The sequence below is a fragment of the Netta rufina genome, assembly GCF_964035555.1.
Source record: "Netta rufina genome assembly, chromosome: 13".
In the NCBI taxonomy this organism is placed as follows: Eukaryota; Metazoa; Chordata; class Aves; order Anseriformes; family Anatidae; genus Netta; species Netta rufina.
Window position 1 is genome coordinate 11,617,070 of NC_140136.1, and position 27,573 is coordinate 11,644,642.

The 27,573-nt window shown below is 39.1% G+C and overlaps 2 protein-coding genes across 2 annotated transcripts in view; both read left to right on the forward strand.

Moving 5' to 3' along the window:
- Window positions 1-17,889, forward strand: part of RSPRY1 (ring finger and SPRY domain containing 1) — a 36,467-nt gene extending 18,578 nt beyond the window's left edge. Inside the window, exons 5-16 of the mRNA XM_084294755.1 lie at window positions 253-365; window positions 3,033-3,159; window positions 4,557-4,615; window positions 5,679-5,745; window positions 6,441-6,572; window positions 7,471-7,586; window positions 8,180-8,323; window positions 9,363-9,474; window positions 10,451-10,553; window positions 12,059-12,211; window positions 14,580-14,684; window positions 15,642-17,889. Of these exons, the coding sequence (XP_084150881.1) occupies window positions 253-365; window positions 3,033-3,159; window positions 4,557-4,615; window positions 5,679-5,745; window positions 6,441-6,572; window positions 7,471-7,586; window positions 8,180-8,323; window positions 9,363-9,474; window positions 10,451-10,553; window positions 12,059-12,211; window positions 14,580-14,684; window positions 15,642-15,738 (1,328 nt within the window). The 3' untranslated portion in view covers window positions 15,739-17,889. The remainder of the gene's footprint in view (window positions 1-252; window positions 366-3,032; window positions 3,160-4,556; window positions 4,616-5,678; window positions 5,746-6,440; window positions 6,573-7,470; window positions 7,587-8,179; window positions 8,324-9,362; window positions 9,475-10,450; window positions 10,554-12,058; window positions 12,212-14,579; window positions 14,685-15,641) is intronic.
- A 491-nt stretch (window positions 17,890-18,380) lies between these two features.
- Window positions 18,381-26,549, forward strand: ARL2BP (ARF like GTPase 2 binding protein). Its single transcript, XM_084294916.1, has 7 exons — window positions 18,381-18,548; window positions 18,636-18,759; window positions 20,608-20,669; window positions 21,929-22,035; window positions 22,406-22,491; window positions 23,325-23,421; window positions 24,455-26,549. Exons 2-7 carry the CDS (start codon window positions 18,719-18,721, stop codon window positions 24,533-24,535), a joined length of 474 nt encoding a protein of 157 aa, XP_084151042.1. The 5' UTR covers window positions 18,381-18,548; window positions 18,636-18,718; the 3' UTR covers window positions 24,536-26,549.
- The last annotated feature ends 1,024 nt before the right edge of the window (window positions 26,550-27,573 follow it).

The following is a 27,573-nucleotide window of genomic DNA, read 5'->3' on the forward strand; positions in this document are numbered from 1 at the left end:
CTGTTCTCCAAACAATAGCTGTATACTATTGCCCAAGCTGCTGTAAACTTTTTTCTCCCCTTGAAATTTGACATCCAAGCTACTGCAAACTAAGACATTGATGCAAAATATAAAGCATTTTTTCCTAGTTCATGTAAAATCACTGTGTAATTTTAATGATTGAAAACTTAAATTTACATATGCTGATGTATTTTGAACGCTTCAGAATTGCAATGTTAATTCTAAATGTTACTTCTGTTTTGTGGTTGACAGATGAAGGCTGGTTGGAAGTTGTCCAGTCTTTAATTAGAGTTATTCCACTAGAAGATCCACTGGGACCAGCTGTTATAACGCTACTACTTGATGAATGTCCGTTGCCAACAAAAGTAAGTTGAAGCAATATGTTTTTATCTGCGAATGAATTTCAGTTATTCATGGTTGCCACTCCCATGATAGCTTCTGGGTGGGTTTAATCAGTGATACAAGACTGTTAGCCGTTCAGAAAATGGGTGTAACTTGTAACTTTGAGTAATTTGTGGTGGCTTGTTATCTAATTGGTATTTAATGCTAGAAGCAGTGTAGAGGAAAATGAAAAGGCAGTGGTCCCCAGGGAAAAACAAGGCATTTGGTCCTTGGCTGCTTCGATTGTTCTCCTCTCCTGCCATGTGGTATGCATACTTTACAATAAGTACGTATGGATGCTGCAAAAGCAGGACAAGTTCTGCTGTTTTTTCTCAAGTTATGAAAGATGCATGTGTACAAGTCACTGTTTAGTTATTCCTTCCTTGCTATGTGCAGTAAATGCAACGTAACTGGGTGTCTGATGTTAAATGACATTTTAACTATGTTATGGTAGGTGCAACTCACCCAACGCAAGACCTCCACCAGAATTCTGGTTGAGAAATTTATGGCTCTTGATAGAATTGGTGTTGGTACCAGAAAATGTTACTATATTAAAATAAGTTAACCTCATTAACTATTACAGCAGTTAAGTAAAAAGTTTTAGATATGGTTTGGCGGATTTGAATGCTGAACTGGCTTTGGATGAAAAGGTGATCCATGGTCTTCATACTTTGCTGGTACATGTACTTTCACAACTGATTCAAGGTGCTAACCATTGAACATCATGATTTTACAGAGCACTTGACTTTCTTTAAATGCTTGCTGCTTTCTCATTTCATCTGAAACAGGTGATGACATTACAGCTTTCATTGCATCTACTACTTATGCTTCCACTTTTAGTTTTCAATTTGCATTGTTATGGATATGAAGTGATAGCTTTTGTCTTGCATAAATGTGAGTGGCTGGAGAGTTGGTGGAACTCTCATCTTCAAACACCTTTTTTCCTATAGGTTATTGGGGAAAGTCGTCTGAGACTTAATTACGTGTTAAATATTGTATAATTGCTGTCATAGGCAGTGAAATGATTACTGAAAACAAAATATGACTAGAAATTTTGCCTGGTTTGAAAAACAAATTAGGGAATTGAGACCACTGAATGCTTTATATTACTTTTTTCAGCTGTACAATGTAGTTGTTAATCATGTGATTTGTATTTCAAAAGCCTCATTTTTATTTAGGTACTTAAATTTTAAGGACTTGGCTGCGAAATAGTTGACCTTAAGACAGAGGGAACAAGATGCCTCCTTCTGGGGTTACTCAGAGGCCTCTTTCTTGTGCAATCTCTTTACAGCACAATGAATTGCAAGGAGTAACAGCTGTAGGATCTGCAGGTCATGTGCAGCCTAGTAAAGTGTCTGTTCACTTTTTGCCTATTCAAAGTTTAAGTCAGTGCCCAACTTCTATTACAGCTAGAGAACAGTAGCAAGCTGTTTTTAATGTTATTTTGTTACAGTGGGCTGTAAAGTCTGTAGAATTAAAATGGCAGCACAGTAAGCTGTTTAGACTAAAGTCTTTATTTAACTCAAAGTAGTTGATCTCTGTGAAAGTTCTAATAGTGGCTAAAAGCAGTACAGGGTATGTCAAGAATCTAATTTTAGTTAGGCTTTTCCATCCTGAGTCTCTAGTGCAGTCATCCTTTTTCGCTTTCTTTCCACTTACTGTCAGTCCTGTTCATCACTTCTGTTTTTGTGGCTTTTCTTTTGGGGAAAATGACTACTATTCTGTTATCACCGTACAAATATCAGTCAAGTGAAGAAAATTAAGTGTGGATCAGAACACAGCTCACAAAGCATGTAAGCATCCAATTTTGGCAGTACTGTTTCTTTATTCAAATGGCCTTCTGATGACTTCAATATGCGAAGTACTATTTTAATTATATCATAGCCTGAGAATATGCAGTTTATATCTGAATCAGCTGAAACTTTTATGAAGTCTGGAAAGTTGAGGGGAATTTGAACATTTGGGGGGGCAGGGTTCTCTGTAGGATAACTTGGCTCTAGATTAACCCCTACCTACCCTGGAAATGAGGGTTGTGAGCTAGACTTATCTTGAATTTTATCCATACCATGCTGTCTGAATGAAGCAAGTCAAAGCATGGCACTTTAAATTTATCAGCTTCATTGTTATTGTGTAGTGTGACTATAGGACTATAGAAAGATATTTATGTTCTGAAGGATCTGTTTATGACATCTTGTGAAGCTGACAGCATCCTAAATTGTTGATGGGGTTTTGGGCTTTCTTTGGCAGGTCTCTTTAGTCCTGAATTATTTATTCAAGAAAAGGAGTGAGTTTCAGGGCACTTAAAACTGATTAGGTAGCAATACTGCCATAGCTGCTGAATGAATACTAAGCAAAGAAATAATACCAAAATCCTCTTGCTATAGGAGCTCATATATGTCTGAAAGTATCCTATAGTTGTTAATCCATCAACTTGAATGGCCAACAATCTGGTGGCAATTTTAAAGTTACAACTCTTGGGAATATTGAACTTATTGTCCTATCTTTTCTTTATTATATTTTTATCTTTGATAACATCCTATGTTGCCTCTAATGTGATGGTGATTTTAGTAGTATATTGTAAAAAATAATTTGTAGTATACAACATTACTGACACAGTTTTCCTGAATAAAGATTTGATTTTTCTTTTTCAGGATGCGTTACAAAAGCTAACTGAAATATTAAACTTAAGTGGAGCTGCTGCTTGTCAGGATGCTTGTCACCCTGCCAAACATCGGAATACAACTGCGGTACTGGGCTGTTTAGCAGAGAAGTTAGCAGGTAAAGTGATGGGATTATTCTGAAAGCTTGCTAAGCGCCTATTGCTTTAGCACCCATGGTGCAGACAACTCCAGAAACGTTTTTTAGAACCAAATAATGTTCTTCATGTGGGGGGATATTTTGTCTGACAGGTGTGACCAATTCTACTCCTTAATTAAAATGTTAGATTCAGCCATCAGTCACTAGCTTGGGTCTGAATGAGCCATTTACAGTCCCAGGTAGTTGGAAATTAATTATTTTGATGTTTGGTTATCAATTTGAAATGCATATGTTTGTGGATTGACACTTATGCTTACAATATGTGATTTAGCCCTGGTAATTGGTCTTCTCTCAGCATTTACTCTGGCCCTTTGAGAATTGCTGTGAACACACAGCTCTTTACTGATTTAATACTCCTGCCCATTGACTAGTCTTAGAGGCAGTGGAGAAAGATAGAAGAAAGATGCTGTTGCTGCTAAGGGTGTGTTTTCTGGTAGTTAACTGAAAATATTCACTGCTGTTACGTAGAATCCCAGCAACGTTGTTTTAAGGTGACTTTTCATATGGAACACTTTATGCCCTCTTACTTTCTAGTACCCTGCTGGAAACTGATGATTACATTTCCTTCCTGCTGATGGTCATCTTTCTATGTAGTTTTTAGCTTCTCCTCTGAAAGTGGACAGGAAAAGGAAATGAAGAAAGTGATTGTTTGGTATCACCTAATGGTTCTTAAAAACATAATTTTAGTATTTCTGTCAAAGTAAAGAACAAGGACAGGAAACATTTTATGTTGTAATACTTCCACTTTCTTGTGATAGTAAGTCACAATGAGATCCAATACGCTCTTTTTTTTCTTAGTGACCTTTGAACTTATCTCATTGCAGTAGCTCACACAGAAAACTTGGTAATGTCATGGTGGAGTCCACAAAATTTATTGGAGTTCAGAGATATTAGAGTTTGATTCCCTTGCAACTCTTTTGATTAAGCAAGCAACATTTCAGGACAATTTTGTTAATTGGCAGCTTTCCACGGGGCTGTTGCAAATTGTATGATTAACTATCAAGTAGGCTATATTAGACACTTAGTTTTGCTTATTTTGAACTACTGATGAATGGAGCTAGTCTTTACACTTTCCCTGTGGAAGTAAAGGGGAGCCAGACTCTTCAGAAAAAAGTAAAGGGGAACCAGACTCCTAAAAAATAATGAGCATTAAAGTGTTAAGCAGAGGCTGATGGAGTCTTATTTCAAAAACTAAGTGTGGCTAGAAATGTCTCTCTTTATAGCAGGTAAAACAAATGTTTGTGATTGTAATAGTGTAGTTATTTGTATAGCAAATATTTGGAAACAATATTTCTTCTGTGCAATGATGGATATATGATAGTTCCCATGGATGGACTTAATTTGTGGTATTTTTACAGGTCCTGCAAGTATAGGCTTACTCAGCCCAGGCATACTAGAATATTTACTTCACAGCTTGGTAAGTGTCTTTGATCTTAATGTATGTATCTTGTATAGTATCCATACATAGCAATTAGAATGTTTTTGCTTGTTAGTTTTTCTGATTATTGTGAAAGGTTAGTTTAAAGAGTTGAGATTTAAGTTCAGAAAGGCCTAATGAAAATATTCCCCCCCAAAAAAATAAGGTACCTTGCTGCTACTTTTGAAGAAGTAATTCTGCCATTTGGTCTAGAAATGCCAGGCTTCTATTCAGTGCTCTTGAATCAGTGCTGAGGGCTAATAACTTAAAGGCAATTCTGATTCCACTTGTTAGGTCAGTGGCTTAGGTCTGGCACTGATGCATGTTGAAAAGATGGCCATTTTGAGGAGTCAGTCTAATATTCCTGGTTGGTTGACTTCAAGCTATTTGTTATGAACTCTTGGAAGGTGAAGCAAAAACTAGCACACCCTGTTTTGTACTTGGTCTGTTAGTTACATTTACTCTATCAGCTGGGAATGCTACTTAATGAAAGTACATCTGTGTATCCTGTCCCTTTCTCTCTCCATGCTCTCCCACAAACCTCCCTATTACCATGCTACATGAAGACTTTTCTTGTGTAGGGAACTCTGAAAACATAAGCATGAGATGAAACAATTTTCTAATCTTTTCTGAGAGAATTGAGTTTCTTCAGCCTGGAGAAAGAGGAGGCCAAGAGGGATGTTATAGCTGTCTAATGGCCCAATAAGAGGGTGTGGAGAAAATGGAGGCAGGCGCTCCTCAAAGGTGCATGTTTGGACATGAGGTAAAAGGCACAGGCTGGAACATAAACTGGAGACGTAAGGAAGAATATTCCATCATGACGGTGGCAAAATATTACACCAGGGTGTTGAAGTGAGGCTGTGGGTTCTCAACCTTTGGAGATACTCAGAAGTTCATAGGAAAGGCCCTGAGCAGCCTGACCTATTTGAACCAGCTGTAGACAGAAGGAGGGACTAGATGACCTGGGGAGGTATATTTCAACTTAAGACATTCAGTGAGAAATAGCTTTTTGTACCCTCTGTCATGTATTTATTAAATAAATTTTATTTCTACCCATATTTAGAATTTCCAGTCTCATCCGACAGTGATGCTTTTTGCACTAATAGCACTGGAGAAGTTTGCACAAACAAGTAAGTATTGGCCTGATACTGCTCTTAATGGTTATAGAATGACTCCTGCTGTGTGATTGTCACTTGTTTCATCTGATCGCATTTGTTGTGAGTGTGAGAGACTGGAGTGGTAGGAACAAAAGCATGGAAGAGAAATGTTGGTGCACTTGCAGGTCAGAAGAAATAGTTATTGCTGTAGTTGTCACCTACCCCTTAAAAACCTTGAGATTTTTCTGGAACTCAATACAGTCTGCATCAGTTAGAAATAGCTGCATAAAGACTTAAGACATCAAGGCCTTTGTTGCTGAAAGAAATCTATATTAAACAGATGAACAGCTATGATTGGGTGTCTACAGGCAGGAAAAAATACTGATTTAATGACACCCCCACCCAGAAACTGAAGAGATTTGCTGAAACTCAGTCTGTCTTTATGTAGCAATTGCTACCTAAAGACTTACGCTACATGAAACGAAACCTTTGGAAAAAAAAAAAAAAGTATTGGGAACAACCGTGGTTTAATTGTCTATTGGTGGTGTGGCTCCGTACAAAGAATTTATATATGTAATTGCAAAGTTAACTTCATGTCTGCTTGGGAAAAGAACTTGATGCTGTTTGTAATGCTGTTTTTTTCCTATTGCATTTACTCAATGTTACTCTTTTTAACTAAACTTACTGTTAGTTTATAGAAATCATTCTTTTTTGCTTTTAAATTGCAGGTGAAAATAAAATGACAGTTTCTGAATCCTGCATTAGTGACCAACTGATCTTGCTAGAGAAATGGACGGATCATCCAGACTATTTAAAACGCCAGGTTGGATTCTGTGCCCAGTGGAGTTTAGACAATCTGTGTAGGTATAGTAAAGGGATAGATTCATTTAATATTAAGCAATTCTCCAAAGGCATAGAGGAGTGCTCTGCATTTTGCTTTGTATAAGCTCTTTTTATAAATATACCTGACTACATTTGTAACCACTATCAAAAGAAAAAAAAAAAAAAAAAAGAGGTGAATATATCCAGACTAATTGAATGGAAAATAAATTTCGGCAAGGAAAGCTTTTGTGAAAGGAAGTGGCTTGTACTCTGCAAATTGGGACTGGAATGAAACTACTTATTTTAACCATGTTTCCTGTAGCCCACATTTCAGCGGAGGTGCCAAGTAGCTAAACAGTGCTAGCTCTGTGTCTGGAACAGCTGGATTACTGATGATATCATGGTGGCAGTCACTACTGTGATCTTAGGCCAGCAGGGCATGGTCCCAAAGATTCTTTAAAGACACTTAAAGAAAATGTTCTTCTGATTGAGCATGAGAAGTAATTTGTCAAATCACTTTATTAGATCCATCCTTTAGGATGGCTAAAAATCATAAAATTCACTTGTTGAGTTGTGATTTGGAGGGCCCAGTAACTCCAAGGGCCTTATAGTTTCTAACGTGTTTTGGGACTTCTAAAGATGGAGAGTGACTCTTTGCTCAATCACATAATGACAGGACGAGGGGGAATGGTTTTAAACTAAAAGAGGGGAGGTTGAGATTAGAGATTCTGAGGAAATTCTTCCAGAGTTCTGATGTTTAGAGGACATTTAACAGTATCATTGGAAGTGATACTGTTTTCATGGAGGCAAAATGTCAATATTTCATTCAGTTATGCCAAAAATGAACTGTGTCCCAATGCAATCAACTGTCACCATATGAAAGGTTCAAAATGAAGCTTTACTGCAGCAGTGATTCAAATTACTTTTATTTTGCAGTTTTAAAAGAAGGCAGGCAGTTCACATACGAGAAGGTTGACTTGACCAACATTAGGGCTATGCTGAACAGCAATGATGTCAGTGAATACCTGAAGATCTCACCACATGGATTAGAGGTAGGATGTCACATCATGGCTTTGAATGAAAAAAGTCTGAAGAAAAAGATGGGTTTTAACTACTTTTTTGGCTACTAGCTCCTGTGGTTTCCTAGAATTTAAGTTCTCTGCCAGCTTTGTAATGATGTTACAAACCTCTGATTACTTAATGATGTTACAAACCTCTGATCAAGCTGACCTCTGTTGTAGAAATGTTCATAGTAGTGCCCGTATTCAGAAAAGTGAAGATGCTTGTCAGCTCTTTTTTTTAATTAATTAAACCAAAACTGGTCACCAAAGTCTAATTCCTACTTATTGTCCTATCTAATCCTGAGGAGTACATACCAGCAGGTTCCTTGTCTCAGCCATGTTTTTGCTTCCAATGTTACTTTGTTTCTCTACTTTGTAGATGAATTTCCATGTAACAGTGAATACCTTTAAGTTCTTCCTACCAAGTGTTGGCTAACAGCCCCTGACTTAGGTCTTCCCACCTTGGTGCCTTAGCCTCATTGCGCTGGTGTATTCTTACACGCGAGAAACTTGGTCCAGGAAAGGAAGAAGCTTATTTAAATGGTGGTTTTGTAGAAAATTAACTTCTGGTTTGGTTTTGGTAGGCTCGATGTGACGCCTCATCCTTTGAAAGCGTTAGATGTACATTCTGTGTTGATTCTGGAGTCTGGTACTACGAAGTTACAGTAATTACTTCGGGAGTGATGCAGATAGGATGGGCTACCAAAGACAGCAAGTTTCTCAATCATGTGAGTACACGTGATATCAGCTAGATGACAGTGTAACTTTAGTATTTCTCTACTTCCAACAGCTATGAAAAGAACACTGGGTATTCTGTGGCAGTAAGTGTGCACTTCTTTCCTTCAATTTTTCTGTACATTTGCAAAAATGTACTTATTTTGAATGTAGAGATGAGCATTTATACTGCTTATTTCTTTGATTATTATAGAAAGTCATTCTATAGCTGTCAAGTTATACTGGAATTACTGATGGTGTAACTTAAAATCAAACAACCCAAAAAAACTGTACAGACCTGTCCTGGGCACAGGCATTGTTGATATTGAGTGTAATGGAAACTGTTTGAAATAAAAGGCAGTGTGTCCGCCTTTAGAATGCTAAGAGGCTTAAAAGATTTTTCCCAATTACTATAAATGAGATTGGTGTGTTTATGTTTTTCTGCCTGCTTCCTGCTCAAGGTATGAAGACAGGAGATGTTACATCTGAGCTGGATGATTCCGTTGCAATGTTTTGTTTTACTGGTGGCTAAATACTGATGGCATATAATTCCATCAGGCTTATACCTGAATGAGGGAGGCTGTCACTTGACAGGGACAGAATGTGACATAGCTAGTGAAGGGTCTATGGGACTGTTCTTTGTGCTCCGTGTGTGCTGGTGATGCTTGGTTATCTCGTGAATGTCTATTACAAGCCTGATACTGGGACTTCAGGATAGGAGAGAAGTTGCACTCTTGTTGACTTCTTAAGCTACAAAAAGTTAACGTAATTATTTGGCTACCAGATCTGTGATCTTTAAATATAGGACAAGTTAGTAGACAATAGAAGTTGAGCTCATACAGTCTGAGAAATATTTCAGGGGGTGAGAGGGAGGTATTGTCTCCATCAAACTCCTTTTGATGTGAAAATGAAGCCAAGACTTCATTTGAAAAATGATTTTCAAGGGAAGAGATGGATGGGAACCCTTCCTACTCTTGGATGAATGGTTTAGCTGAATAAAAATAAAACTTAGCTCTTTTCAGACTGAAATACTTCCTTTTTTTTTCCCTAAAGGAAGGCTATGGTATCGGGGACGATGAATACTCCTGTGCATATGATGGCTGCCGGCAGCTGATTTGGTATAATGCCAGAAGTAAACCACATTCCCATCCCTGTTGGAAAGAAGGTATTTGGTCCTGTCTTGTGCTTTTTGTCCTAACTGGATTTCTGCACATGGCTTGTCCTCTCGCAGAAATCTGGAGTACATAGTATTTTAGTGGCACGAAATAATTTTTGATGACTGATCCTGGTGATACTAAATGTTGAATAATTATGCCTGTGCTGTAATTTGTGCTATTAATTTGCAGTGTTTTAAAGGTACAAAACAGGCACCATGCTCTTGTTCCACCATGTGCATAAAGAGGGTCTTGTTAGTTAAATGCTCTTTATTTTCATAGGCAGAGTATGAATTGTAGCACCAATTAAAGCTGCTGAACTTCTTATTGGACTTTTCCTGGTATTTGTAGTGCTAGGAGAGAATTGAAATGATTCTTTCTGTGTTGAAACAGTTACTTAAAAGAAAGAAAGAAAAAAAATCTATTTTAGAGATCAAGGTTAAGGAGGAGTTGTATAGTCTTACTTGCTTTAAATTCTTGGATAACTACTTGGACAGCAAAGCTGTGTTCTTGATCTTAGTTTTAAAATCGTGGTAGGGATCTATGTGTAAGCAATGCTTGTGTAAACTGTACCTTCTATTAAAATTTTCTCCCAATTTCTGGCTAAATTAACACATCTCTCAAATACATGGCACAAGCATTTAAAAAACTTAGCAACTATGTGTTCTGAAGGTATCTTCAACTGATGTTAAATTGTCCAAGACAGATGGGAAAAGCAGATTTTTTTTTTTTGCTGGCTTTGGCTAATGCTCTGCAGTACTCCTGCAGCCATGTAATATTAGTGCCCTGGCAGACTAAAATACTTTTTAAATTATATTGTACTGTTTGTTTCTGCTAGTTACTGCCTGTACCACCTTGTGCTATGTGCTTTCAAACAGTTCCTTCTTAGACAACTCAGAGTGAGATGTGATACTTCAAAGTAACTGTTTCAGCTATTGTCATTTAACATAACTGAACTGTTTTAATTATCTTTATTTTGCATGTAAGGAGACACAATAGGATTTCTACTGGACTTGCAAGAAAAGCAAATGATCTTCTATTTAAATGGAAACCAGCTTCCTGCAGAGAAGCAAGTATTTTCATCAGCTATGTAAGTATGCGCTCACTTGGAATAACAGTGGCCTGTATGGATAATAGTTTTAATTATGTGAAACGTTTCTCCTTTGAAGTGTAAATTCATATTTGCTTACCTGAAACAATCGTTAAGCAGGCTTCCCAAATGAAAGTTGCTTAGAAATTTAGTGACTAGGATAACATTTTACAAGTGGATTTCAGGGTCCAACCAAATGCTTTAGAGTGCAGGCTCAACCCAAGGTTTTGTACTATCACACTGTAACAACACTGAGGTGATACAAGGTTGTAGCAGAGATGAACAAACGTCTAGTAGTGCTTGGGGAACTTCTGATCTTTTTAAAAATAAAAGCCTTAGCCTTGTGAATTCTGAGGAGTGCATAAGAGCTTGCTGCAGTGCAATGAGGCCAGATCCTGTAGTAGTGCACTGAGTATTTGTGGGAGGATGTCTCTAACAATACTACTGGAAACTGTTAGACTTTTTTTCAATCTCTGTTAAAATTAGTTCGTGCCTAATTACTCTGTCATGGAGAAGGTGAGCATTTCAGCTCTGAAAAGGTAAGCTGGAGTGATACTTGAGAGAGGGTTTTTATACAGCTTAATTAAACATTAGTACAGTAATATCCAGTTAGAAAGTATTGTAATGATTTCGCTTATGTTTTCTCATCAAAGTGAAGTTCCAGGTACAAGCCAGATAGTAGCACAGCTTTGAAGTCCAAAATATATTGTCTATTCAGTTTGTAGTGCTGTTTTTCATGCGGAGTATGGCATTTATTACACTTAACAGATTTTGTTACATAACTTAAAATTAAGGTATTACCCAGCTTGGGTTCTTTCAGTAAATAAAACTGAAAGGAATGATAGCTCTGGTGTTCTTATAAGGTGTCTGTATGGCTGTGATGAGGACAGCTGGCCCAAGATAATCCTGCAAGGGCGAGGAGAAGCAGATGGACATGGTGCTAAAAGAGCTCACAGACCTGAATTTGTCGTGTGCTAGCTATGTGCATGGAACCTGTACAAGTGTTACGAGTTCCCCAGAGAAGTGCCTGATCAAATAAAGCAGCAAGGAGTGGTGGACATCTAGGTGTCCCTCACAGCTGCTACTGTGCTTTGCAACTCCACTAAACAGCAGGTTTTTTGGAAGGAAAACACTCTGCTGAAGGAGAGATCTGAGCGGATCAGTGTAAAGAGGATCAGGCTGTGGCCTGTTAAGATGTATGTGTTTGCTCTTAGTGTAAAGTGCAACTGTTCCTAACTGTAGAGTAAGCAGCCTTTATTGGTTGACTTGGGAGTAAATTGTCAGATAAATTCTGACAGTAAATTCCAAATCTGAGAACTAAAAAGTATGAGTGACTGAGACTGGATGCGTTAGAGGTTTTTCTCCCAGGTAGCTTTATTGAATCTCTATTGAAGAAAACAATCTTTGTCTCAGGGTATTTTTTTGTCTGGTAATAGAAGTGCCATGTCTGGCAAGGTCTACTATTGCTTTAAGTCATCCTAAAATGTGTTTTCCTCATCTTGCAGATCTGGCTTTTTTGCTGCAGCTAGCTTCATGTCTTACCAACAATGTGAGTTCAACTTTGGGGCAAAACCTTTCAAGTACCCACCATCAATGAAATTTAGTACCTTTAATGATTATGCCTTTCTGACAGCAGAAGAGAAGATCATTTTGCCAAGGTAATCCTTCTGTCAAGTATGAGAATGTTTGCATATAAAGAAATTAAATAGCTCACTTCTGAGTTGCATAGTCTTATGCTGTACTTACAAAAGCTTTGTTTTATGAGGTCGTGCCTCCATATGCCTTTCAGAAAAGGATTAGACTATAGGCTTCAGTGCAACTTAATAGGTAGAGCAGGGGATAAGCATCCAAACACCATTACATTAAAGTAATTGTTTGCAATATTAAGATAATTTAAAATTAACTACTATTGCACATTAAACTATTCATACTAAACATACCTCATTCTGTTGAACAATTAGGTTTGTTGAGGAGCCATAGTTCTAATTAAAAAGGGTGTCTCACTTAAAAATGACCTAATTTGATTTTGGCAGTGCGAATGTACTGAATGATTGTAAGGCTTGAAGTTGTTGGGCTTTTGGGGGGAAATTTTTATCTTCAACGCTTATGAATGCTATCAACAAAGGTTATTCAAATTTTCAAGTGCTTATCCACCTAAATATAAATCCAGACAGACAAAAACAGATTTGGGTAATTTTTTCCTAAACTTCCTGTATTTCTGGCAGGAATGAAATATAACAGCTTTTCTAGATTTGGTCACCAGTAATTAAATTTTCTGGAACACAAATAGTAACAGGAGAATGGAGTGTATTCCAGATTTCCAACTTTGTCTAAAGATGGCCATCTAGACTGATGCTTATATATATATAATTGTTGAAACATTCTTTTGTTTCTTTTAATTAGGTTGGAGGTGCATATCCCTGGCTATAACAAATTCAGAGACAGATAATCCAAAACCAAGCTGATTTTTTTCAGTGAATTAGGTGCTTAAGTAACTTTAATTTTCTTTTTAAAAAAAAAAAAAAAAAAAAAACTACATCACTTATGGATCTGAGTCTCATGTTGTCAAAGCTTGATGCATGTGATACTGAGTTCATGCAAAGAGCAAAATTGAATCCAACCTCCAAGACCATTTACATTTCCTTGTAGCCAAAGTAATTCACACCTGCTTGACCCTGCAGCTTTTTTGAGAGTCTGATTTAGTTCATTAAGATGATTAAGAATTTAACATTCTTGATCAGCCCTTTGTTCACAGTACCTAGTATCATGCTCTAGATGAGGGGTTTTGTAGTTTTTAGTGTGTGCTGTAAGGAGCTGATGATCAGGTGTGATTGACATCAGTGTCACCTTGGCACTGGTCTCGTGGTGTTTCAGCAATAGCTGCAAGAACTCATCTTTGACAAGTAGAAATGAGGAGAAACTGGCTTCCTGTTGAGTTCTGACTGGAGAAATTTTGCTTCTTGGATTGAAGCTTATTTCGGTACTACATGTGATAGCACTGAAAGACTCTATTCAAATTTGGACAGTCTTTATATGGAGGAGATGATCTTAGCTTACACAATCTAAACTGTTTGGAAGCTATAAGCTAATCATAAATTACAAGATTGCTTTGATCTTAAAATGGATAGGAAAAAAGCAAGGGCCAAATTGGCCGCAGTTATCCATCATAGGAATTAACGAACTTTTATAGAGTTATATTGGATTTAATGCTGTTAATGTCAGGACGCAGTCTGGGCTAGACACTTCACCCTGCCACTAACCAGTTTTGATTAGCATGCATTTGAAATCTGAAATATCGTATTTCAACAAAGGCAGGATTCCTACCAGTTTCTGGCCAGAAAGTGATACTAGAGCAATGTCATGTGGACTTCTTTCTTCTTTAAACACACTTGACAAAAATTTACATTCCTCATAATAACAAGCATGATTTTTTTACACATACACTCATATGCATGTGTACATCATATATGATATTTATATATGCTCATATCTTATATATTTACATATAAATGCACAATGAATATACATATATACAGCTTGTATACCTGAACTATTCAGGGTCTCCTTTGTATAACATAAATGCTGGAGAGAATGGAGTGCATGTCGCATCTTCTGTTGTGGCAGTTGTCACACTGGGTTTTTGGTTTTCTCATTTGTCTTTTTCTAAACTGTGTTGCAGCATTACAGGGTTTCCAAGCTTCACTGATACATACATGTAGGTGTTATTTTCCTCATCTGTACTCTTTAAAATACAGATAGTAAACAGTTTTATGGAACCGTTTTTGAGAACAAGAACAGTAATCTAATGCCCTCTTTGTCACTTTCTGACAGACCAGAACAGGGAGTCATACTGTCCTGAACATCTGTGCTAAGTTTCTTTTTTGAATAGTTTTTGTTGTTTATCAGTGCTACTGTTGAGTAGTGCAGATAAGTGTTGCGTTGGTCTTGGTGCAATACTCAGAATTGTTATGAATCTGTCATTTTTGAGTAAAACTAATTGGGGGGGGGTTATGGTTATTTCTGCAGACACAGGCGCCTGGCTTTGTTGAAGCAAGTGAGTATCAGAGAGAACTGCTGCACACTTTGCTGTGATGAGGTAGCAGACACAGAACTCAGGCCGTGTGGACACAGGTAAAAAGCATTTAAAAAAAATGTGTTGTTGATATGCAGCTTAAGTGAGATTAGATACAGTCCCTGCTTATCTAGATTTACTCTCTAGTTTAAAGGAAATAACTCATCCCTTTAAGGATGTGACTGATGGCAGTTAAACATAGATTTACTGTCTGTCTTCTCCACCCTGTCCCCAAACAGGTTTACACCCCAGCTGTGTGTGTCTGGGGTTAGAGAAGTACTGTGGCTATGTGCATATGCTGTCCTTGGGCAAGGGGCATAGGCATAAGGGACATAAGCAGAGTGTAGCCAATTCCTTGATCTCAAGGGATTTGCTGAGTACTGGCTTAGTACTAGTGCTACAAGATCCAGATCATGTGCAGGGAGCAAAAAACTCATGTATCCAAATATTCATTAAACATTCAATAAATGGATTGTCTCAAGTCACAAATACCTTTTTAAAAGATAAAAATGGGGCAGCAATATGAGGAGTACCATAGCAGGCCTAACTGGGAAGTTAATCCAACAAAATCCACTCCTGTAGTGTTTTTAGATCTCTCATGGGAGCAGTCTTGCCATGGGTCTTCCAGTCTGGATGCCACAAAGTTTAAAAAGAACAGACATGTTCAGTGTGCCTCAGCCAGAAGTTGAGACAGATTCATGCAGGCTCTGGGACTCTTATTCTCCAAACCAAAGCAAATGTTGAGATGAACAAAAGTGTTCAAGTGTAATCCTCACCAACTGCATATGCAGTTTTAGGTCTGTAAGATGTGGAGCAGCAGGACCTCTTCTCAAAGCCCGTGGATCCACAACACCAGATTTGCAATTCCTAATCCCCACACTGAAACACTTATCTTGATTGCTTTTCTAGCAGGCTAAAGAAACTACTTAATGTTTGGATTTTTTTTTATTTTTTTTTATTTTTTTTTAAGTTTTTCACATTGTGAATACAGGCTTTAACTGTTCTTTCTCCTCTAGTGACCTGTGCATGGAGTGTGCCTTGCAACTGGAGACCTGCCCTTTGTGTCGACAGGAGATACAAACCCGAGTCAGACAGATCTCTCACATTTCATGACACGTGGAGAAATACCACAGACTTGTTTTTAATCAACTCCAACCAATACCGAAAGGGGAAAGCATCTCTAACCAATCTTTACGCACATAGAACCATAGCCACGGCCAGATTTCATGCTAAAGTGTAATCTGTTTATCTTAAAAATGAAATCTTTTTAATAAGCTATTTCAGGTTGCCAGCAATGTGAACTGGTTTCAACAGTAAGGAAAGCTGGTAGTTCAGTGTGTTACGGCTATTGGTTACTCCAAGGAAAAGCATAGGAGAGCATCTCTCTTCCACCCCCTTTCCTTTTCGCCTGTCACAAGTGCTGAAAAAATTTGCACTGGAAGTACAAATACAATGCATTTTAGAAATAAGAGAAAGCATCTCCTAAAGCAGGGCCATTCTGTCTTGTGCTTGAAAGTCTCTATTTTTGGCAGAAGTCAGTACAAAAAAAGAATGCCAATGTTTCTTGTTTAATGTAGCCTCCTGCTGGTCAGAGACTCTGTATTTTCCAACAGTGGATATTAAACTGCTCAAAGACTTGATCTGTACACAGACTGGTTTGAAAGGACAGTGTGGAGACTATAAAGAAATTCACATTTTAATAACTCGGTGATTCCAAAGAAAGTTCTGATTTGTTTTTAACTGTTAAAAGATTGGTGGTATTTTCAAGTACATAATATTTCTGATGATTTTAACTTCAATACCCACATTTTTTTGTGAGGATATAATTTTCAGGAGCTATTATTAACTAATTATAATGCTGGACTGGAATTAATTTGATATTCTGGGTATTTTTTAAGGTATCTGCAAACATCTTTTCTAATCAGTATTGTTTTTGAAAGTTATGTTCACTTTGGAAATATTGAGCTATCTTAAAGGATTGGAGAAGAATTCTGAGCCAGTTTATGTGAGGGGAAAAATGTTACTTGGAGAGCAAGTTCATTCTTACTTTGTAACTCTGAAAATGCACCTTGATTGCCATGTGTCAGTCCTGTTCTGATCAGGTTTGGGGCCATGCTTTGTATTTTTGGTAGGGATCATATGGGGGGATCTCTGCTCTACTTCAATTATACATTTGTGACATTTGTATGTTAAGGATGTATTTCAGCAGGCAGCTTTTGACTGTTTTATTTCGTTTCGACAAGGAATCAGGGTTTGCACCTAGTGTTGGTGAAGTAGCACAAAAGTCAGTGGAATTATACTTATTTTGCACCAACTGAGGCTATGACTCTCTTACAAGGCTTGTACAGGTTGCTTTTTTTTGAAAATGATTTGGATATATATCGTAGAACTCGATTCATTCACACACAGTTTACACCAGAAACATCTCCCTTCTTGGCAGTGATTCAATAGCAGAGATTATTGTAATGAATTCTCATGCTGGGATGTATTTTATTTTTAAAATCTTTCTATCATCTTTACTGTCAAGTACTAGCAAAGCAAAACTGAGGCCTACTCCTTAGCTGAGTACCGTTGCTTCCTACTGACCTAAATAGAAACTGAGAGCACTGCGTGCCATGCAGCTCCCCCAGTCAAGCTGCATAGCAGCTACTTTAACGTTCTACCTTTGTTAACTTCAGGGTGCTGAGTTTCCTCTACAGGAAAAGGGGGGAAGAAGTCTCCAGAGCCTCAACTGTGTTAATTAAGAAAAGGATGCCAATAACTTTCCTATTATTTTTTTTTTCCAACTGCAGGCTAAGTCTTGCTTCTTTTTATTAGTCTTTGTTTGTTTGTTAAACATGAATTCTCTCCCCCAGTGGAAGCCTCTGTTGATACAAGTCTAAAGCGTAAACCCGTGCCTGGGGGCCTCCCTTTCCCTGACTACTTGATCATGTCCTGGTGTTCTCCACTTTTCCAATTGGGGCCGAGTCCCTTCTCAATAAGCGAACTTGTGAAGACAGTCACTGCCAAAAGGCTCTCTGAATTCCAGAACCATGGAAAATAAAATTTTAAATGCTTCCAAATGCCACACTAGGCACAAAGCTACCCCCCCCCCCCCCTTCTGAACTCTGCCTTAATGGGTGCCAGGAACCTCAGGCCTTCGGTTTCCCCGGTGAGGATTAACTGAGTAAAATGTTCAGAAGTGCCCGGGCCTCCTGCTTAACAGCAGCTGCTTCTTGTGGCCCGGGTCCCTAAAGGCTTCTCGGTGCCCTGGGGAGGGCAGGAAGGGCGAGCAGCCCCAGAAGGGAGACGTGAGCTGTAGCGAGTTGTGCGTTCGCAAATAAAACGTCTGTAAGACTGCCCAGCCTTCGCTTCTTTCGCCTCTCGGGGCTGCGAGGAGGCAGCGGGCAGGGGGCGGCCGTTGGGGCTCGGGGGACCCCCAACCGGGCTCCGCTCGGGGCCCTGACGGGAGCTCCCCCCCGCCACTGCCGGGCTCCGGCCTCCGGGGCCCGGCCCCGCAGGGAGGCAGCGGCGGGAGCGACCCCCGCCGCCCGCGCTCTCCCATTGGCTAGTCTCGCGAGGGGCGGGCCCTCCGCGGCCGCCTCCGCTCCGCGATTGGCTGAGGTGCGGGCGGAAGGAAGCGTTGCCAAGGTAACGGCCGGGCCGGGCCGGGGGGGATGGAGGCGGGCAGGGGGCGGGAGGCGCGGGCCCGGCCGGGCTCTGAGGGGCGCTGAGGGGCGTAGGGCCGGGGGCTGGGGGCTGGGCTGGCCCGAGGAGCCCGGGCTGGCGCCCCGTGGGACGCGCAGGGCCCTCGCACCGCCCGGAGCTCGCCTGAGGGCCGGGCGGAGAAAGTTCCTCGAGAATTTGGGTTATTGCAGAAAAGAGGCGGCGATAATTCGGGGAGAGCTTGAGGCTTTTGACATTCCCGCATCTAGAGATTAAAGGTTTACTGCTGATTTGTTGTTTGAAAAACCTTATGGTAATTTAAAGATTGAATTTTTATTAATGCTATGTTGCGTATTGTTCTTTAGCTCTTCCTCTGAAAATAAGGAGCGGCCACTGACAGCAGCAGTGCAGCGGGTTGTCTGTCCCCCATCTGGTAGCGTATGCGGTAATGATGGAGGCTTCGGATGAGGAAGACTTTGGTGTAGCCATGTAAGTATGCTACGTTCTGTACAGATTTTCAGTAAACTATTTCCTAGTTAAAATATCTTAATTGGAATGTAATTACAAGAATTAATTGATACCACAGTCATTAGCAGGTACTGCCTAGTAGGAGAACGTGGACACAGCACAATGCAAAGCCCCAGGAGGGAAAAGTTCAGAGTTTAGATGAAGAGCAAACAAATACAGCTCAGTGAGTGCAAAACCAGACAGACCTTGCTGCGTGGTCCCAACAAATGTCGAAAAATAAGGCTGAAAACTGTTCTCTGCCTTCACTTTAAATTCATAATTTCTCGTTCCTTTTCAAGTCCATATATTGTCTTATTTCACAGATTTTAACAAGACAGTATTTCTGTGTGTTTGAATGTGCCTCTTAGATGCTTCTACAGAATCTCAACCAAATTTTACTGTGGTAGATTCTAAGATGCTGCTTTGCCCCACATCTGTCTGGCCAACTTTTCTCCTAAAGCCTGTGGGAGAAGGGAGTGTGTGCCTATGCCTCTGTCACTCAAGTTCATAGATTTGGTTCTTTTGTCAAACCCCGTGGACTAAAAGGCCTCACTTTCCCTTGCCCACACGTCACCAACACAGGTTGTGGTGGCCCAGATGTGACAAGGTTTGTGAGCATGTATTTGCTGTGCAGATGTAGGTGTGTTGTACAGGGAGATGCAATCACTGCTGTTCTGGAACAGTTAAAATTCACAAACTGAAACTGCAGCTTAAATTAATAGAATAAGCTATAAAATCTAAGCTATAAAAATGGTGGTAGTGCTTATTTGCAGGAGAAAATAATAATAATAAATTATCCATTGTAAAGTCTCCTATCTTTACACATAAATGGAAAGCGATAACCCCTGTTGTCTGAACATGATGCTTAGGTACGTAATGCTGTGGCTGCTCTGTGTAAACTCCTCTTTTGGTGGTGGCGTGCCCTCTGGTGGAGGAGCGTGCTTTTCCATTCCTGGGCTTCTGCTCTTCTTCAGGGTTTAACAGATCGCAAACGTTGCTAGAACATCACCTGGTGATCAGACTCATTCAAACATTTTGCCTGGTCAGAATGAGCCCTGTGGCTAGGCAGTTAAACTGCTCTTGGATTCATTTCACTGACTGTTGTTCAAAAACAATGAGGTTTTTAAAAATTAGTCTGAAAACTTGGTCTGAGTGGTCTGGTCTGATTTATTAATGAAATGTTTGAGAGATAATAAATTAATTTTAAATTTGTCTTTAAACGGTACTTACGCTGATCAAAGCTAACTTTTTTTCTTGAAGACAAATGTCCTGTGGGGTGATATGTCAGAAAAAAGTTTCATCTGCTGCAGAGTGTAGGGAGAGTTTAGTCCATTACAGATGAGTTCTGAATGTGATGCCAAGGAAATTCTGTGGATTACCTGATGTGTCTGAGCGAGCTGCACAGTAACAATAAAATAAGCAGAGAGATCTGGGGTCCTGAAATGCTGGTAATAAAGGCTTTTTCTTTGGATGACTTTAGATCCATACCAGTGTTTAACACTTGCTCGTAACAGAAGGGCCTTATGAGATTGTGCCCTTTATTTGTAGCACGGAGAGATGTTTCTTGCATAAGAAAAATGTTGAAGTGTCTTCCATGATATAATATTTGTACATATTAAATGGTTCTAGAAGACCAAGTATTACAAAACATTCTCTAGAGCGCCTAGAGTTCCATCATCACCATGTAGAGTTATGCAGGGAAGAGAGCAGAAGTAAAGCTTGTGGTAGCAGCCTGGATTTGTGGGATGGTTAATACTTAATTTGCTGTTATAATTATTACTTATATATTGGAGTATAGGCTTACGCAATACGGCCTTTCTCTGCTTTCAGCTCCTCCCCTTCTGATGCGGAGTTTGATGCAGTTGTTGGGAATCTGGAGGATATTATAATGGGTAAGCTCTGCAAGCAGTTACAGACAACAAGATGGGTGCCAAAAATACAGCAAGCTGCTCATCTGGTAGCCAGACTTAGGGAGCCAAAATAGCCCCTGCCTCCTTTAGGGCAACTTTCTTCCTTTCTTCTCAAGATCAGTAGCTTGGTGCTGTAGTACCTGGCACCTGGTACTGCTGCCTTCTGCAACTGTAGATGTTCTTTAAGTGAAGATGGGTGTCATCATGTTTTACCACTTTTCCCTTTTGAAGGCTAACCTTCTGAGCTGATGTTGTTTCATGCAACTTCCATGTACATGTGCACCTGTAACGTGGCAGTACCTGTTGGCAGGAGGAATGTTGAGTGGTGCCAGTCTCACCACGTGAGCTTAGGCAATGAAAAGTCCTAAATTCTTAGGGCTGTAGTTTTAAGCAAAAAGTGTGTGTGTGCTAGGAAGCTGAGGATGCTGAGAGAATTTATGCTGATCAACTGCTGGCTGCTTTGTAAGATCAGTGTATAATATTTCTTGCCCAAATCCTTCACAGAGTGATTGTAGTTTCTGCAACCTCAGTTTGCCTGGCGATGCAATTGAATCTAAAGAAATGATAACAAATCATATTGAATGTGATAGGGTTTAGATAGCTGATTCTGGTGTATTTTGTGTAAATTTGATGCTTGTACCTCTTCTATTGAATTTAGTGGTAGCCTGCCAAGTTCATGTCCACATCTAGAAAAAAATTCTTCAGTAATTGAAAATAAATCTGGGAGTTTCACTGGTGCTCCTTGAATTCAAGGGAAAAAACAATGAATTTTTGTAGGGGAAGAGGTATTCATTTTATAAAAAATACAAGTTCTTGATGACTCAAAATCCTGAACTAAAGGTGGTTGCATGTAAATAACCTTATTAACAAAACAGAAAAAAGTCTTCCTATTTTAAGACTGAGTGGAAATGAAACTTACGAGGAGTGATTGTAGATCTTGCTAGGTGGACATGTTTGTCCTGTGTCATTTGCTGCCAAAACATGGGCTGATGTGCTGCTGCCACAGTGATGTGACTCCCTTCACTGAAGTATTGCTGCTCTCTCTTATCAGCAGCCTCTCTCTTACCACAGATGGGTCAGACACTGGCTCAGCAGCAGCTGTGGTACTGATGTGACTAACTGCACATGTGCAGGGCTCTCTAGTTGTCTCAGGGAAACAGGGGACTGGTGAATGTGGGGTTTGTGTTAGAAAAAGAATGACTAAACTCCTAACTGTATGATGTCTTTTTGTTGTGGTCCAGATGATGATTTCCAGTTAATACAGAGGACTTTTATGGAGAAGCACTACCAGGAGTTTGATGACTCAGAAGAAAACAAGCTCATCTATACTTCTATTTTTAATGAATATGTAAGATACTTTTTCCTATTCTTTGCACGTATTGCTTTTTTGTTATTCTTCTAAGGAGAGTGTCAGGTCTTGTTTCCCCCCTTTATAAAATATTGGGTTTACATGGAGCAAAGCCTACTAACCGCCCTCTGTCTCTTTTTTCGAGCACTGTCAGGATCTGTGAGCCAAAAAGATACTTTCTGGAGCCTTAGGTTCCTTTCTCTTTGTTCCACCTGAAAATTTACAAAACTTTTCATCAAAACATCTTTATAATTCTTGAATAGAAGTCTATTGCTGTAGTAAACAACTTATGTTTTAAGTGTGCATTACGAAGTTTACTCTTTTCCAGTTGAATTCTTTAGCATGTTGGGGTATTTTTTATATTTTTTAGATCTCATTAGTAGAGAAATACATTGAAGAAAAACTACTTGATCGGATTCCTGGTTTTAATATGACAGCTTTCACAATGTCATTGCAGTAAGTCTTCTGCTTTGATTTTTCTTGGGTGTGAATTATATACATCTCTTTTTTTTTTTTCTGTCTAGATTAAAACTTAGGTTTGACAGTTCTTCCTTGAGAAGGAGGTTCCTCCTTAGTGGTGGTAGTAATACAGTTCATGTATGCAGTGCTACCGACTGACCCCTTTCCTTGTTTCCAGCATGCTTTGCTATTCTAAATTTTAGAGCTATCATGCTGAAATATACTGGGTTTTAAGGGATAAGACTAGAAATCAGTATGAGAACACCAAATATTTTTTTTCTATAATTTTTTTCGACAGACTGCTGGTAGACTAAAAAAAAAAAGTCAACAACAGCTGCAACAAAAAACAAACAAACAAACAAAACCACCCTTATCCAAACCTTCTTTTACTTAGAACTTTAAAAACAGACTTTTTATTATGCTCTCTGTCTCTGTGGGCTATACCCTCTTTTAATTAAATCAGTTACTTTACTAGTAGTTGTTTATGAAGCTATCAAAAAGACACGTTATTTCTCTAGTTTTGAATAACTAAAATAAATGCTAGTTGAATATTAGTTCTTTTGACTTACAGGTCATGTTCTTTGTCTGGTTTCCTAGGACTGGTTTGATACCCTTACATCTTGTATTTATCTAAATACATTAATGCATTTGATTTGGAAATACTACACGGTAATATTTGTCTAGAATTTTGCTTTATGAGAGGCCTATAATATTCTTATTTCAATGTTGATACTCTTCTACTTGTCCTGGTAGCACTTCTAATCTCTATTTTAAAATAATAATTTATTTCACAGACCATTTTCTAATTCCCCAACTTCTTCTGTCTATAGACAGCACAAAGATGAAATGGCAGGTGATATATTTGACATGCTTCTCACATTTACTGACTTCCTGGCTTTCAAAGAAATGTTCTTGGATTACAGAGCTGTAAGTATGTCACATTGTTTATTTTTATTGGTTTAACGGCTGTCGTTTTTGTATAGCTCTGCCTGAGAGTACTGAAGGCACTATTACTAAAGCAGGAAACAGCATTTATTCAACGGTTATACAGGATCGAAAGGAAAATAACTGAGTGGCTATTGAACTCAAACTGCACATTTAATAACTTCTACAAAACATGGATTAAGTTGATATGTGGAGAAACTCATGCTTTTGCATCTTTGAAGGCTGATTTCCATCTGAACATAAAGAAATGCTTTTTTATTGTGAGGATGAGCAAGCACTGACACAAGTTGCTCAAAGAAGTTGTGGAGTCTCTGTCCTTGGAGACATTCAGAGGCTGGCTAGACATGATCCTGGACAGCGTGCTCTAGGTGGCCTCACTTGTGCAGGGAGATGGACCAGATGACCGAGGCCCTGGCCAGCCTCAACTGCTCAGGTGTTTTGTGGTATTAATTTTTTCCAGACAATCCAAAGTTAGCTTTCTGAACTTATTCCAAATGTATTTCTCCTCTCTGGCTGGGCTGGCTCCTGTCTGCCTCCTCCCCTCACCCCTTCAAGTTTTGCAAAAATGGAAGCAGGTTGAGGAGACGTTCTGTGTCTCAGCAGCAGGAGTAGTTTCAGTTGGGATTTGTGCTTTTGGAGACACCTGAGAGGCAGACTCACAGAAGCTAGCTTTCACTAGTTTCTCAAGCACTGTGTAAATCTGTTGGCTGGGTATTCTTAACCAGATGTAAGCAAGATGATGCTTTGAGCTGACATACAGCTGGCAAAATGATGCAAAAGTACTTAGTCCAGGTTTTCTTGCACAATCTTATGCTGAATTTGATAAAATGCTCAGATAAGAATTTTTCAAGTCTCACAGCAAGCTGCATGCAGTCATAGATGCTCAGGTAACATGTAATTTTATATTGATTTATCAGACAGAATATGAATTTCCCATTTTATCTTTTGAATTTAAAAGCCTGATTATTCCAATGCAGCACTGAGGCAAGGATTTCTTTTTCTCTTATTTTTATAGGAAAAAGAAGGTCGAAGTCTGGATTTAAGCAGTGGATTAGTGGTGACATCATTAAACAAATCATCAATATCCTCCTCCTAGAACAGTTCGTGCACTACTTTCCTTTTCCAGATGAGTGCTGCTGCTTTCATTTGGACATTAAAACACTAAAGGTCACAAGAATCAAGGTGCTGTTACACGATGAAAACTCTTTCATCCTCCAGTCTCTGCTGTCACATACCTGATCCTAGAAACACGTTGGTATTCAATAACCACAGAAGAAAATTTCAACCCTACCCCTGTAATTATTTTTAATAAGCACATAGTATTTGTGTGCCGTTCTAATTGTTGCACATAGTGAGAAGCTCAGCTGAGGACAATAGATAGGGCTGTACGTGTGTTTTATGGGTTGACATCTTAATCATCTTCCCAGAAGGCAGAACTTCTCAGAACCAAGAAGGCAGTGTGTCTGTCCAGCTCTTGGAAGGACAGATGCAAATACATAATGCTGAGTTTCTCCTTGTCAATGCCTTTTTTTTTTTTTAAACTTTTATATGATCTTGCGTGTTACAGCTTTCTAGTAGAGGAATATGTTTTAGTATGTAGATGTTCCAGCATGAGACAGCCTCTCTGCTCTGTGAGAATTGATGTGCTAGTGTGCAAATCTGTCTGCTCTTTGGCTAAAGTCTCATCCTTAACGTGTGAAGTTCTCTGGTTCACTTCTGTTCAGGCCCCAGCTGTTCTACACTGAAAAAATAACCGTGAAAAATCCAAATCTGGCCTATGTCTGTAGTTTCTTACCTTCTGTTTGGCAGTGGCAGAGCTGTGTTCGTTCTAGTACTGTAAGCATGATGGTAGATTGGGCACAGCCTTGTTTACCATCATGTCATTTACTGCATTTGATGCAAATGCATGCGTTTGTGCTTGAACTGTTGGCAACGTTAACAAAGCAACACATTTTTCAACATGAGTTGAAAAATAGATGAGTTGCTTGCTAGTGGAGCTGTAGCCTTAAGCCTGTCACAAAATCCCAGCTGCATCTCTGATGGCACTTGGAATTAAAATGTATTTGGAGCTACAATGAGCTGCTGTTCTTATGCTGTTCAGACACATTAAGCAGCAGACTAACGACATGCTCAGGCAAAGCAAGTCCATCTTTAAAAGTGTAAGAGTAGGTAGAAACACAGAGTGCATGACTGATGCCACAGGGGAGATGCACTGCAGCAGTGGTGAAGGTGCTGGTTGGCAGCCTGATGAGAACCTAGATGGAGCTAAACTATGGCTGGGCCATTACCAGTTTTTGTTTGTGGACAGGATGTCTACCAGAACAAATGAGATGAAATCCTCTTCCTGTTGACCTCTGCCAGACATTTCAACAGTACTAAAACTAAAAATGCAACTAAAAATGTTCCTGATGTTTTTTACGGGAAATATATTTTTTTCTTCTTTTTCTGTTACAATTGCTCTAGATGATTTTGTAAAATAACAGCGGTCTGAATGAATACCTCAGACAGTTCCTTACTGGAGGGAGTTTGTTGTATTTTAAGCAAGTTCTCTTGTAATTGTTATGGTTGAATTCATATATTGACGGGAACTTGTGTCTCAGTGTTAACTGTATACCAAAGTCACTATTCACCATTTCACAAAAGTGTGGTGCTTCATTTCTTGCTCCTGATAAATCTGTACTATTCTGCTTTCTTAACTCACCAATTCACAATTTAGCATTTTCAGATTAATTTATTTTGTGAAGTAACATAAGTAGCATGTTAAAATAGCTTTACCAGCTTAGTTGTGAGGTGGGGGTGTAGTTAAACTTTCTGTATTATGAAGCTTTTTCACAACCAAATATTCATGCTGTTTGTAGGTATTCGGGTGTATCGATAACAACTCATAATGAAATTTTTTGTTGTTGCTCCTTTTTCAATTTTAGACCACAGTCTTCACCACAAAAGTTTGCAACAAAACTCCCCCAGTTTGAGTGGAGCCATTCAGACCAAATCCTTTCTGCTTCTATACTGCTCTTCTACATGTGAAGAATATACTCTGTATTTCTCATCTCTGTGACGCTTCCATGACTGGTCTCTGCCTCGATGTGTTTTCCATCAGGCAGAGGGTCTTTTTTAAGAGATTAAATTTCTATATATGATGACTATCTGTGTGCAAGTCTGACTTTACTTTTTAAGAGTTTTAACTTTGTCACAAAAATTCATAAAGATGCTAATTTTCTCACTGATTTTTTTAATGTGTATTTATAGCTGGTAAAACCTGACGCTTCATTTACCCCACTCTTCTTCCACAGCAAATTAAAGCAGACCTGTCAGAGGCTAATGCAGTTTATTCAATCCCTTTTAAATTCCTGCCTTTCATTAACGTAGCAAAATTTCCTGAGCCTACCTCTGTAGACCAGTTAAAATTAGATCCATGCAAACAGGGTGTGTGGTAAGTTTGCAGCATAGCTTACTGTGTGACAGCCTTCTGTAAATAGATTTAATTTATTTCATCTGTTTCTACTAGCTTGTAGCAGAAGGATGTGAAAGAAAATGTTGCTGCGTCTGGCTGGGCATCAGTTCTAGTTCTGACAAGTGCCAGCCCATCTCCAAGAAACTAAAGCTGAACTTGTCTCCAGCGTGGCATGGTTCTGTGCTCAGGTAAGGCTCTGACCTTGTGTCTGCTCCCAGAGCATTTGCAGCCTTCGTTTAGCTTTTTGAAGACCACCTGTAGCTAACAGACATAACTGCCTTGCTAATGCAAATTCTGAAAGGGAAGTGGTGGAAACATTAACTGAGTGCCTTGTGCAGCACCGAGACCTTTGTGTGTACAGGAGGGAGCACAGCAAAGCCTTTGCACTCCTCGTGTTCTTGTGCTCACAGTACGTGCATGCAGCAAAGCAACGTGAACACCGTGGACTTTGTGCCATCTCCCTGTGGGCTGGGTTGTAATGCCTGTACACGCTAGGAAATGGTGGTCTTCTGGGCCGGTGAAATCTCCACTGCCCATTCTGTGGATGTACCTGCCATCTTCTTTCTCATAAAAAGAGATTTATTTTCTTGACAAACTCAAATGTTGGATTTCAGATTTTTATTTAAAGCATAAAATTTCTGTTTCATTTTTTAAATCAATACAGTAATAGTTTAGATTTA

Excerpts from the sequence above, each read along its gene's own strand:
- ARL2BP (XM_084294916.1), top strand. The coding sequence starts at position 18,719 with ATGATGGAGGCTTCGGATGAGGAAGACTTTGGTGTAGCCAT. Across the intron at positions 22,036-22,405 it reads CTTCTATTTTTAATGAATAT|ATCTCATTAGTAGAGAAATA; the intron begins GTAAGATACTTT and ends TATATTTTTTAG. Across the intron at positions 23,422-24,454 it reads TGTTCTTGGATTACAGAGCT|GAAAAAGAAGGTCGAAGTCT; the intron begins GTAAGTATGTCA and ends TTATTTTTATAG.